The sequence below is a fragment of the Microcaecilia unicolor genome, chromosome 3, assembly GCF_901765095.1.
Source record: "Microcaecilia unicolor chromosome 3, aMicUni1.1, whole genome shotgun sequence".
NCBI classification, from domain to species: Eukaryota; Metazoa; Chordata; class Amphibia; order Gymnophiona; family Siphonopidae; genus Microcaecilia; species Microcaecilia unicolor.
The window spans coordinates 618,077-631,967 of NC_044033.1; the positions used below are offsets into that span (position 1 = coordinate 618,077).

Genomic DNA, 13,891 nt, shown 5'->3' on the forward strand with positions numbered 1-13,891 from the left:
AATGCTTCTGAACTGACAAGTCTAATCCTGCTTATTAATCAATGCCCTGTTCGGATGTCAGAAAGTGTCTAGCCTATTTTGTAAATAAGGGAAAGGACAGGGAACTGAGAATAATATACACCCTTAGCTTACATACCCATGGATCTCTGGAAATGCAGAAATAATATGGGCCAGCTCTATTATAAAACTGGAGACTTTACTGGAATTGTGGAAGTTGTTGAGGAACAATGTCCTGATTCTCCAATGACCTGCTGATAGCAGAATATTACCCATAGCTTGTGCCTTATGATCTATGATGTAAAACTGTTGACCTAGTAACTTATGACTTAATGCTTTTGTGAATAGAAGAGTGAAAGTGCTTAGCAAGCTGAGCTTTATCCAATGGTATTTGCTTTCTGCCAGAAGGCTGAAACACTGGCAAACTCGTTTCTTTTCTTTTTGGTTACACATGAGAACTTAGCAACTCTTGCAGGTGAGACTGTGACTAGGGAGGGCAATATATTTTGTGGTAAACCTTCTGTTAGAGTATAGTCTGAAGCCACAGTGGACTATATTTGCATTTTGTACCAGTGGTCATTTATAAAGTCTGTTGCCTCCTCAGCTTCATTCCCAAACTGTCATCTGTGCAAAGTACAATAACCAATCAATTAAGTATATCTTCCCTTAAATCTGAGACTTAAGGCTGAGCCTGAAATCAGTGTCAAAACATCACATATAGATCATACTAAATGCTTACCATGGTCATTTCCTGCGATAAGCATCTAAGAAAAACATGTTAGAAGAATCTCAAACAAAGTAGCCCTGGTTCTTAAGAAGTCACATTACCTCAGGAATGTCATAGAGCATTCTGTTGCCACAGCTTTTGCCAACAGGGTCTTGCCAGTACCAGGGGGGCCATACAACAGGAGCCCAGAGCGTCGCAGCCCTAGAGACAACAGCTCAGGGTGCTCCAGAGGTAACTGCACAGTATCCAGGATCTCTCTCTTCACATCCTGGAGCCCCCCAACATCTTGCCACAGTACTGAAGGGATCTGGAATGACAGATAAATCACGAAGTATGTATGTGGACACACAGAGATCTACTAAGATGCTACCGGTATGCATAAGGAATATGCAGCGATAAAGATATCAAAATATGAGCAAGGAGGAATAACCTAGAGGGTAAAAAGAGTAGCAGGTTCAGAACCAGGGAAGACAAGGCTCAAATGCCACTTCCTTACTGACACTCCTTGTGACCTTGGTCAAATCACTATTGACTAAGGTACAAAATTATAGCCTCATTTACTAATCTGCATTCACGTTTTAATAAACATTACTACACTTTAATGCAAACTACATTATCAGCTACAGGGTGTATTTACTAAGCGTATAACTTGCACATGTATTAAAATGTTAACACATATTAGGAAATGAGGCCCTGTTTGTTTAAGCTCATATCCTGTCTTATGCTTTAGCTTTATTTTATTCTATTTTTTGATATTGAATTTTGGGGTAATTCTATAAAAGTTAGGCACCAACAGAACACCCAAGAACAGCAGCATCTGGGCCCCCAAAAAGTAGGGAAGGCAATAAACACAATTCTGTAAAGGAAAAAGAGACACACATATGCCCAGAAAAGGGGACCAGAAACCATATGCACAAGACTTATTCTCTAAGTGTTGGGCACACTGCTACAAAAACTGATAGGACAGATGTCCTGCTCAGAAGGAAGGGATCCCCAGAAGCTTAGCCTGTGGTGAGAGGCAGGGCTGGTGGTTGGCAGGCGGGGATAGTGCTGGGCAGACTTATACGGTCTGTGCCCTGAAAAAGACAGGTACAAATCAAGGTAAGGTATACACAAAAAATGGCACATGTGAGTTTTATCTTGTTGGGCAGACTGGATGGACCGTGCAGGTCTTTTTCTGCCATCATCTACTATGTTACTATGTTGTCTCTTTTGTCCTGGAATGTTGATGGGTATATTTTGCTGCTCTTCGACATCTCAGTGAATGGTAAAGCTTCACTATCCTCAAACTATCAAGCTCTCTGCCCTCACTTGACCCTCTACAGCCCCTATCACTCAAACTGGTCCATATCACCCTTTTCTCCCAAATATCCTCCCCCAGCATTTAAACCATCTGCCTTCCCTGTCCCCTCTGCAGAACCCCCCTTCTCAACCCCCCCTGCCCCCCCCCCCCCCAGTGCTACATAATAACATAGTGTGAACAGATGACCCGTAAGGTCCCATCGAGTCTGTCCATGAATCTGGCTACTCTTCATGATTAAACACTGGCATCAGAAACAGGGTAGTCAGAAACATGCCACCTTGTCAACCTCATATAGGCATATGTACTACAATATTGTGTTATTAGATCCCCATCCCATATTTTAGGTTTCTAAGTTCAATTGTGTATTATGTCGATTGTTATTTGTTCAGTTATTACATTTTATGTTTCAACATTTTTTTATTGAGAAACTAGTAAACAAAGGCCCATTTTTGAGAGCAATGAAACGGGCGCTAGCAAGGGTTTCATGGCTGCATGGCTTGTCGTGGTTTTATCTTGTTTGTGGCGTGCACCGCTGTTGTTTCCATTGTAGCTCTGTGTGGGTGGCGGTTTTCGTGCCCCGCCCTCGACGTCATCGCATTTTGACGCGAGGGCGGAGCAGAGCTACAGTGTGGAAATCTGGAGTTTGTGGCCTGAGTAGATAGTTGGAGGTGAGAATGTGCTCCGCCCTCAACGTCATAACGTTTGACGCGAGGGCGGGGCCCAGAGTGTGATTTTCGTGGCTTCAGAGCTTCGAACACTCGAACCTTGGCTTCAGTGACGTCAGCAGACAATAGAACGTTGAGGGTGAGTTTTATATATATAGATCAACCAATGAAACATTTCAACATTCTCTATATGTTTGACTTAACTAAACAGCAATCAGAACAATACCGAGTAAGAAAATCCCTCCTCAAGTTTTTAAGTATCTCCCTCCCATAGTAAACCCCCCCCCCCCCCCCAATTCCCAAACTTATACACCAACCTATTCAAGAGAACTGAGTTATTGCCCACCTGGTATAGCAACAGGATTTACACCTTCCAAGAAAGAAGGTTTTTTTGTGTGTGTCAATCATATGTTTGATGACCGATTAACCCACTTGAAATGCGAACATATTACTCTACCTCTCTATACCTCATGCCACCATGCCCATAGACTCCTCCCATTCCCTATGGCCGTTGCCCATATGGCCCTCTCACCAAGACCAAGAAACCCCCCTAAACTATCCCTTTAATCGGTCCAACAATAACCTCTCAATAGTCCCCAACCAACCCTCCTACCCCCCTCCCCGAACCCCCTATCTTCTACTCAAACTACCGCACATACCGGACAGCTGTGACTCCTAAAGCCACTATATCTTGTTCACTATTAAACTATGACCCTGAGGACTGAGAGACTGCAGAAAAGGATTGCAGATCTGAAGAAACCTCTTCCCACAGCCCAACAACCCCCTTGCCGCCCTCACCTCCCATGTGGCTAACAGATGTATTTGATTCCTCCAATGCCAAAACTTAGAAGGATCCAAAGATGGCCAATACTACAAAACCGTTTTCCGAGCCACTAAAACCAATTTACGACACAAAATACTAGCCAGTCTAGGCATGGGCGGAATGCCCTGAATTTATCCAACAAGAATTGAACTTCTGATCCTTTGATCGTACATCCCACCAACTGAATTAGATATCTTCGAACTTGGGCCCAAAAATTACGCACTTTAAGGCATGCCCACACGACATGATAGAAGGAGGGCCCTGCCCACATTTGGCGCCTCCATGCCCTCCCATATACATAGTAACATAGTAGATGGCGGCAGAAAAAGACCTGCATGGTCCATCCAGTCTGCCCAACAAGATAACTCATATTTGCTACTTTTTGTGTATACCCTACTTTGATTTGTACCTGTGCTCTTCAGGGCACAGACCGCTTAAGTCTGCCCAGCACTATCCCCGCCTCCCAACCACCGGCTCTGGCACAGACCATATAAGTCTGCCCAGCACTATCCCTGCCTCCCAACCACCAGACCTGCCTCCCAACCACCGGCTCTGGCACAGACCGTACAAGTCTGCCCAGCACTTCCCACCACCGGCTCTGGCACAGACCGTATAAGTCTGCCCAGCACTATCCCCGCCTCCCAACCACCAGCCACGCCTCCCGATCTTGACTAAGCTCCTGAGGATCCATTCCTTCGGCACAGGATTCCTTTATGCTTATCCCACGCATGTTTGAATTCCGTTACCGTTTTCATTTCCACCACCTCCCGCGGGAGGGCACTCCAAGCATCCACTACTCTCTCCGTGAAAAAATACTTCCTGACATTTTTCTTGAGTCTGCCCCCCTTCAATCTAATTTCATGACCTCTCGTTCTACCATCTTCCCATCTCCGGAAAAGGTTCGTTTGCGGATTAATACCTTTCAAATATTTGAACGTCTGTATCATATCACCCCTGTTTCTCCTTTCCTCCAGAGTATACATGTTTAGTTCAGCAAGTCTCTCCTCATACGTCTTGTAAAGCAAATCCCATACCATTCTCGTAGCTTTTCTTTGCACTGCTTCAATTCTTTTTACATCCTTAACAAGATACGGCCTCCAAAACTGAACACAATACTCCAGGTGGGGCCTCACCAACGACTTATACAGGGGCATCAACACCTCCTGTCTTCTGCTGGTCACACCTCTCTCTATACAGCCTAACAACCTTCGAGCTATGGCCACCGCCTTGTCACACTGTTTCGTCGCCTTCAAATCCTCAGATACTATCACCCCAAGATTCCTCTCTCCGCCCGTACCTATCAGACTCTCTCCGCCTAACACATACGTCTCCCATGGATTTCTATTCCCTAAGTGCATCACTTTGCATTTCTTCGCATTGAATTTTAATTGCCAAACTTTAGACCATTCTTCTAGCTTCCTCGGATCCTTTTTCATGTTTTCCACTCCCTCCCGGGTGTCCACTCTGTTACAGATCTTAGTATCATCCGCAAATAGGCAAACTTTACCTTCTAACCCTTCGGCAATGTCACTCACAAATATATTGAACAGAATCGGCCCCAGCACCGATCCCTGAGGCACTCCACTACTCAACTTTCCCTCCTCCGAGCAAATTCCATTCACCACCACCCTCTGGCATCTGTCCGTCAACCAGTTCCTAATCCAGTTCACCACTTCAGGTCCTAACTTCAGCCCACCCAGTTTTTTTAAGAGCCTCCTGTGGGGAACCGTGTCAAAAGCTTTGCTGAAATCTAAGTAGATTATGTCCATAGCTCGTCCCTGATTCAAATCTCCTGTCACCCAATCAAAGAATTCAATGAGATTCGTTTGGCACGATTTCCCTCTGGTAAAACCATGTTGTCTCGGATCTTGCAACTTATTGGCTTCCAGGAAATTCACTATCCTTTCCTTCAGCATCGCTTCCATTACTTTTCCAATAACCGAAGTGAGGCTTACCGGCCTGTAGTTTCCAGCTTCTTCCCTATCACCACTTTTGTGAAGAGGGACCACCTCTGCCGTTCTCCAATCCCTCGGAACCTTTCCCATCTGCAAGGATATATTAAACAAATCTTTAAGAGGACCCACCAAAACCTCTCTGAGCTCCCTCAATATCCTGGGGTGGATCCCGTCCGGTCCCATGGCTTTGTCCACCTTTAGCTTTTCAAGTTGTTGATACACACTTTTTTCCGTGAACGGTGCTCTATCCACTTCATTCTCATTTGTACTATTTCCAGTCCATCGCGGTCCTTCTCCAGGATTTCTTCTGTGAAAACAGAACATAAGTTTCTATTTAGCACATTTGCTTTTTCATCATCATTTTCCACACAGCGGTTCGCAGTATCTTTTAGTCTCACAATTCCCTTTTTAGTCATTCTCCTTTCACTAATATATCTGAAGAAATATTTGTCACCCCTCCTTACATTTCTAGCCATTTGTTCTTCCGCTTGCGCTTTTGCCAGTCGTATCTCTCTCTTGGCTTCTTTCAGTTTCATCCGGTATTCCTCCCCGTGTTCCTTTTCTTGAGTTTTTCTGTATTTCTGGAACGCCAACTCTTTAGCCTTTATTTTCTCAACCACTTGCCAACTGAGCTCTAGTCATACATGCCTTTAGTATCACCCTATAACCACACTCCCTCAATCTTTCATCTGTTGTAAGGGACGCAACGCCTCTCAACGAGGTAGCCACATCCCAATCCTCCGAGACACCTATATCCCGTGCCCAACTATTTTTAATACTAGTGTAATCTTTACCTGGTGACTTCCTAATCAGCGATCTATGACGTCCTGAAACTGTAAGCTCATCATTCGGTGTGTCTTGAAAGAGTTCTCTAACCCACACCCCTAAATGATCCCCTACGGATCCCTCTAAGGAGGCTATATAATGTTTTATCTGAGCATAGGCAAATCTATTCCCCCAAGACTCCCCCACCCGAGTCTGCAACTCCGCGTACGAAACAATAGTACCATCGTCCCCCACTATATGTTCCAATGCCTTAATCCCTGCCTTTTCCCATTTAACAAATACCGAGTTATCCATTCCCGCCTGAAACATAACATTCCCTCTCACTGTTAACTGGCTGGATTCCCGACGGTTCCCTCCCATTTGACCAACTAGCATTTCCCACACCGCTTCAGTTATTACATTTTAATATGTACACCACCATGATGGAATCTGAACGGCTGTATATTTAATTCATCATAAATAAATGATTACCACAATATTGATCATTTCAACCTTAAGAATGTCTTCCCTTCCCTTACTGCTAAGCAACATCATTTATAATGTCTACCTTTCCATAGAAGGGATATGCATATGCTTTGAATGTGACCTAATATACACATAATTAATCCCCATCTTTTCCTGCCATTTTTGGAGAACAGCACTGGTCTTATTTCCCAACTACTGGAGCTACCATCGAAGCCCACTCCAGCCTTGTTCCTAATTTGACTTTGCTATGTATGGGACCCAGTCCATATAGGTCTGCCCGGCATTGATCTTACTTCCTAACCATTGGAATTGCTGTCAAAGCTTACTCCAGTCACAATGTCATTAATTTTTCTTTCAATCTGATTCCATTCTGTTTCTATATAAGGATCCTCTGTGTTTATCCCACACACTCTTGAATTCTGTCACTGTTTTTGTCTTCACAACCTCCACCAAGTAGAGGGCATTTGTTGCCGGAGAAATGTCATAGAAGCAGTAAACTTTGTAGGGTTTAAAAAAAAAGGGTTGGATAATTTCCTAAAAGAAAAGTCCATAAACCATTATTAAGACTGGGAAAATTCATTTCATATTTTAGGATAAGCAGCACAAAATCTGTTTTGCTGTTCTGGGATCTTGCCAGGTACTTGAGACCTGGATTGGCCACTGTTGGAAACTGGATACAGGGCTTGATGAATCTTCAGTCTGTCCCAGTATGGCAATGCTTATGTTCTTATGACAGGTGTCAGGACCGTACCGTGACTGCTCCAGGTCTGGCATGCTTTTTACATTACATTACACTCTGGCTTATATTCCGCAAACATCTTCAAGTTCTAAGTGGATTACAATTTCAAGAAAACCAAAACATACTCATGGGAAAACAATTCAAGAACGACCAGATCAGGTCACAAATTTTCTAAATAGAAATTTTTTTCTAAAAGAGGGGTACGATTGAGAATAAGACACTTTCCCAACTATATCCCTCCATAGCGATGCTGCTTGAACAGCCAAAGACTTATCAAAGATAGATAATCTTTTCTTCTCTTTAAATGATGAAGAGATTTAAAACAATATATAAGTTTTATGTATCCTAATTCTTTGCGGGGATGCAAAACAAAAATGAGTTAGAAGATAACTAGGAATCTGTATTTAAAAAGAAAACATACTAGTAGCCTTTATAGGTAACCAATGGACTCTAATATAATAAGAGGAGAAACTCTCAGTTTTGGATAACCCAATATCAATCTAACATCTAACTGCAATGTTCTGTACCATTTGAAGCCGGGGCTGCTGGTCATGGTTCTGATGGGATACTAGCATCATCCTACAGACTCGGAGTGGCGGTGTCCTTCCACATCCACACACGCCGTGCCCCTAGGAAGCATGTGCGTACAGCAATTCCTGGTTCGGAGTGGACAGCAGTATGTCAGAGGAGGATCAGCCTAGGCATTGTTGAGGCTGAGCACTTTTAAGGAAACTGAGCCCCACTTCCATTGCCTTCGCAACAAGGAAGCCTTGAGCCTTGTTCCTGAATGCCTTGTTCCCAGGAGACTTGTTCCTTAACGCCTTGCTCCTGTGAACCCTGCTCCTGAGATCCTTGCTTCTGATAGCTCTGCTCCTGCAAACCTTGTTTGAGGGCCTTGCTCCTGTGAGCCCTGCTCTTGTTCCTGGTTCCTGCTAAGGCCGAGCATTGCTCCAGCTCTTTGGTTACCCAGTCAAAAAAAAAAAAATCACATGCATTTGGAAGGATTTCCTTTGGTAAAACCAAGTTGTCCCATATCTTGCAACCTGTTAGGTTCTAGAAAGTTAACTCTTTTCCTTCAGAAGCAACTCCATTATTTTTTCTACCATCAATGTGAGGCGTACTGGCCTGTACTTTCCCACTTCTTCCCTGTCCCCACTTTTGTGAACAGAAACCACATCTGCTTGAATCCAATCCCACAGAACATCTCCTGTCTCTAAAGATCAATTAAACAAATCCCTATGAGCTTCTCAGTATTGTGGGATGTATCCTATCCGGCCCCACAGCTTTGTCCACTTTCAGATTTTCAAGTTATTTATAAACAATGCAATATCCACTCCATTCCCAGATATACCCTTGGCAGCTGACCATAGTCCTTCCCTCAGGAATTTCTTCCCTGAACACTGAAGAGAAGTAATTGTTTAGCATGTTTGCTTTGTTCTCATCTTGCTCCACATAGCTGTTCTCAGCATCTTTCATTCCATTCTTACCTTTTCTCTTTTCCACAATATATCTGAAAAAGGTTGTTTCCTCTCTTTATATCTTTACTCATTTTTTTCTTCTACCTGCTCTTTTGCTAGACATATTTCCCTTGCTTCGTTTCTGAATTAAATTAGGCAATGAGTAATTAAGTTATAACCACTGTGATTTGAAATATGTATTGGGAATTCTATTCCCATTTTCCTCTAGTTTGCATCGAACTGATCAGATGTTCACGGAATATAAGCCATCTAATAGTTTAATCCAATAATCTTCTGTGATCCTCTTGTTGCATTCTTCTGCATTTCTTGAATGCAGCCTCGTTTGCCCTTATTTTTTGGACCACTTGTTTGGAAAACCATCTAGGCTTCCTGTTTCTCTTGTCTTTATTTACTTGCACACCATCTGAGATGCAACTCCTCCCACTGTGAATGAAGAGTAAGGAAAATAAAAAAGGGAGTTCAAATATAGAAATAAACAGTCTTCACAGTCAAACCAAGTCTAGGCTTACAGTATGTTTATGCTTATTAAAATCTTGAACTACCACCATTTCTTCATAAAAAATGTCAAAGCGGTTCACAAAGAATAATACATTTTATTTATTTAGATTTTGCTCACACCTTTTTCAGTAGTAGCTCAAGGTGAGTTACATTGAGGTACTCTGGATATTTTTTTTTGTTACATTTGAACCCCGCGCTTTCCCCACTCATGGCAGGCTCAATGCGGCTTACATATTATATACAGGTACTTATTTGTACCTGGGGCAATGGAGGGTTAAGTGACTTGCCCAGAGTCACAAGGAGCTGCCTGTGCCTGAAGTGGGAATTGAACTCAGTTCCTCAGTTCCCCAGGACCAGAGTCCACCACCCTAACCACTAGGCCACTAAAATAGGAAAGAAACAATAATACCAAGCAGCAATACTCAGCAGACCACTCATAAAACACACACAAATTCTAAATAAAATAGACTGTCCCTAAATGACTGTCATTCATTGCGACCAAAAGCCAGTCTGAAAAATGAGTTTTCAAAAGGCTTTTACAATTTACAAAGCTAAGCTCCAAGCATATAGGTGGAGGCAGGTCATTCCACAACTTAGGGGCCACATAGAAAAAGGTGGGATAGAAAGAAAAGTAAGCTACTAAAAGCATCCCACCTTTTTTTTTAAAAATACAACAAAGACAAACTGTCTCTGAGGAGAAAAAAAAGGAACGCAGCTCCTATCACTAAACTGTTAGACTGACGGGAAGAAGCTAAAATGGTGCTACTGCCACCACACTTCATAAATCAAGTGATCAAACTTGAAGGACCACAAAGAAAACACAATTCAACTCTAAACATTTGCTATTGAATCGCAGTTTACTATGCTCCTAAAAGGAGTTTAAATCATTGCTTTCCCCAGTCATAGGCAGAGTAAGGGTAGCACAGTGGTGTCACTCTTGGGCTTGCCTGAGAAACATCTCACAAGAAACCCCAGTGAGATTGACCCTAAAAAAACAGCTCAATGAACCTACTCTGCTACAAGTGAGGCTGTCATTACGGAAAGTAGTACACCACACAAGAAACAAAGAAATTAAAGTAGTTCTCTGAGATTCCACAGAAAAGAGACTTCTTTTAGTATAGTGAAACACAGAATAAAATAGAAGAAATCGTTTAGTTGTAGAGTGAGAAGGCAGTACAAGATGGATGAAGAGGGAGGAAACAGAAAGGAATCAGATAGCTGGGAGTATTCCCATGAGGCTGAAGTGCTTTTCAGAGGAGTCCTCATGGTCAACTGGTCCAGGAGCTTGTCTCAGACAACTTATTGCATATGACAAAGAGGAACTAGACTCTAAGAACTCCTGCTGGAAAAAAAGGGGGGAGTGAAAGGAAAGGGACTTGGAGCCATCCAAGTATTTCCAAGGCAACCTTCTTTCTTCCTGACCTTCGATAAGTAAAAAAGTAATCATAGCTCAATTGGACCGGGGAGAAATGGTTCAGTAGCCTACTAGACTTAAAACCCAGGACCTGCAGGGTGACCATCACCAGCTGCTGGAGAGAGAATATACTGAACATCTGTGCCTGCATGGTGTCCTTAAAGGGTGAATCACATGAAGCCATTTGATTTCTCTGTCTCCATCTGCTGATCTGGTCAGGACGCTAAGGAATTAATGATTAGCAGGATATCAATGCTTTGAAATATTTATCTTCTCTATTTAGTAATTCTTTTTATCGATATAAAAATGTAAATACTCCCCCTCTTTGAGCAAATATTTAAAGATGATAACAGAAATAAGACAAACAAAACAATCTATGTGTTACTTTGGGAAAAGATGTTCAAATTATGTCAAAAAATGTTCTTGAATTTGAATGTAAGAACTCTGCCTTCAACTGTAGCCAATTCAAAGTATCTGGCAGAATCCCAAAGACCAGCAAGATTCCATGCTTCCGATTCCAGGGATAAGAAGTGCCTTTCCCCATGTCTACCTTAATAGCTGTTAATGAACTTTATCTGCAGGAACTTGTCCAAACCTTTTTTTTTTTAACTCTTATACTCTAATTGCTTTTATCACATCCTCTGGCAATGAGTTCCAGAGCTTAAGCATTAGTTGTGTGAAAAAAATTTTTCTTCTACTTGTTTTAAAAGTATTACCATGTAACTAATGGAGTATCACCTAGTGTGTACTTTTGGAAAGAGTAAACAAATCGATTCACGCTTACCCTTTGTACTCCACTCATTTTATAAACCTGTATCATATCCCCCCCTCAGCCCTTCCTTCTCCAAGCTGAAGAATCCCAACCTCTTAAGCCTTTCCTCATATGAGAAGAGTCTCATCTTCTTAATCAGAGAGAGAGAGAGAGAAGCAATGACGTATGAAAAGAAGAAAACCCAGCAGTATTTGGACTTAGTTCACATCTTTTCAGAAATTACTTTCAGCTAAAGTAAGTATTTCCCTGTCCCTGGATTGCAGTATAAGCTTCCAAATGATGTAGTGGAGGGTTAAATGACTTTCTGAAAATTATACTGTTCATCAGAGGTATCTGAAATCCTGGCTTCCCCAACTTCAGCATGACATTCTAACCATTAGCCTAGTCCTTCTCTCTGCAGTAGGGATCTCCAGTTCAAGAGACATTTTCAAAGCCACTTGTGCAGGGATAACTGCCCGCATACTTTCATCCACTTTTAGTAGGGACATTTTGTTGGCTTGAATTTGCAAACACTTGAGTATCTTCTAAAGGTACAGAAGTTATTTTACTTAGGACAAAGCAGGTGCAACTTGTCTGCAGGTACTTTTTCCCTGGGCAATTTCCAAAGTAAAGTATGTTTGTATTTTCACTCTGAAATGCACGTGAAGTCCACTGTTGATAAATATCCATGACTCTGCTTCATGTCATCTGTGAATTCATACCTTGGGTGCTCCTACTGCTTGCGAATGTACTTCATGCAGTTGATTCAGAGCAAGTTCAAAATCTTCAGAAAGAATAGGGTATCCAGCAGCCAGCAAGTCTCCATCCTCCTCATCACTCAGTCTAGCTGCCACACTGTTCAGAAAGAAAAGGTATTAAATCACTGTCCTGCCACTCCACAATACACAGCAAACCTGTTTCTTCTATTTTATACAGATGCTTTACAAGCTGCTTCTGCACTTACTTATGCAAAACTGCAGCCAGCATTTGGCTCTTTTGACAAAGGCCTTTGGAACGGCTTGCCATTGGGAGATTCAGTTGAAGACCTGCTATTTGATCTTTAGGAAAAAAAATTAAGGCATTCTATTCGTGCAGGGGTTTCTCTTGTCTAGAATTGTGACAGGTGAAAGTTTGTTGTTTTTTTAACTATAAACACAACTTATGACCTTCAATGGATTTTAAATTAGGGCTGTACCAAATATTTGTATTCGATCTGGCCCCAAATACATTATTCATAGTGATTTAAATTATAATATGAATCATCTGAGGCTCTATTTATTAATTTAGATTTTGCTCACACCTTTTTCAGTAGTAGCTCAAGGTGAGTTACATTCAGGTACTCTGGATATTTCTCTGTCCCAGGAGGGCTCACAATCTAAGTTTGTACCTGAGGCAATGGAAGGTTAAGTGACTTGCCCAAGATCACAAGCAGCAGCAGTGGGATTTGAATCGGCCACCTCTGGATTGCAAAACCGGTACTCTAAACACTAGGCCACTCCTCCACTCCACATTGCGCTATATACTGAAATAAACGCTTGATCTCTGATTTCATGTTGCTTCTTTTATTATTTGTTATCTTAAAGCTCAATGCCCATTATTCATATTCGGCCTAATAGTGGCTATTCATAAGCACATATGCACATAAGAGTTGCCATACTGGGACAGACCGGTCCATCAAGCCCAGTATCCTATTCCTAACAGTGGAAAATCCAGGTCACAAGTACCTGGCAAGATCCCAAAACAGTACAATACATTTTATGCTGCTTATTATAGAAATAAGCAGTGGATTTTCCCCAAATTCATTTTAATAATGGTCTATGGACTTTTCATTTAGGAAGTACATAAGTAATGCCATACTGGGAAAGACCAAAGGTCCATCGAGCCCAGCATCCTGTCCCCGACAGCGGCCAATCCAGGTCAAGGGCACCTGGCAACCTACCTAAACGTACAAACATTTTATACATGTTATTCCCGAAATTGTGAATCTTTCCCAAGTCCATTTAGTAGCAGTCTATGGACTTGTCCTTTAGGAAACCGTCCAACCCCTTTTTTAAACTCTGCCAAGCTAACCGCCTTCACTACGTTCTCCGGCAACGAATTCCAGAGTTTAATTATGCATTGGGTGAAGAAACATTTTCTCTTGTTTTAAATTACTACACTGTAATTTCATCGCATGCCCCCTAGTCCTAGTATTTTTGGAAAGCGTGAACAGACGCTTCACATCCACCTGTTCCACTCCACTCATTATTTTGTATACCTCTATCATGTCTCCCCTCAGCCATCTCTTCTC

At 42.2% G+C, this 13,891-nt stretch overlaps 1 protein-coding gene across 1 annotated transcript in view; it reads right to left on the reverse strand.

The window, feature by feature from the left end:
• PEX6 (peroxisomal biogenesis factor 6) overlaps window positions 1-13,891 on the reverse strand; it is a 314,233-nt gene that overhangs the window by 85,765 nt on the left and 214,577 nt on the right. The window contains exons 12-13 of the mRNA XM_030195683.1: window positions 12,324-12,456; window positions 826-1,031 (exon numbers count right to left, since the gene is read on the reverse strand). Of these exons, the coding sequence (XP_030051543.1) occupies window positions 826-1,031; window positions 12,324-12,456 (339 nt within the window). The remainder of the gene's footprint in view (window positions 1-825; window positions 1,032-12,323; window positions 12,457-13,891) is intronic.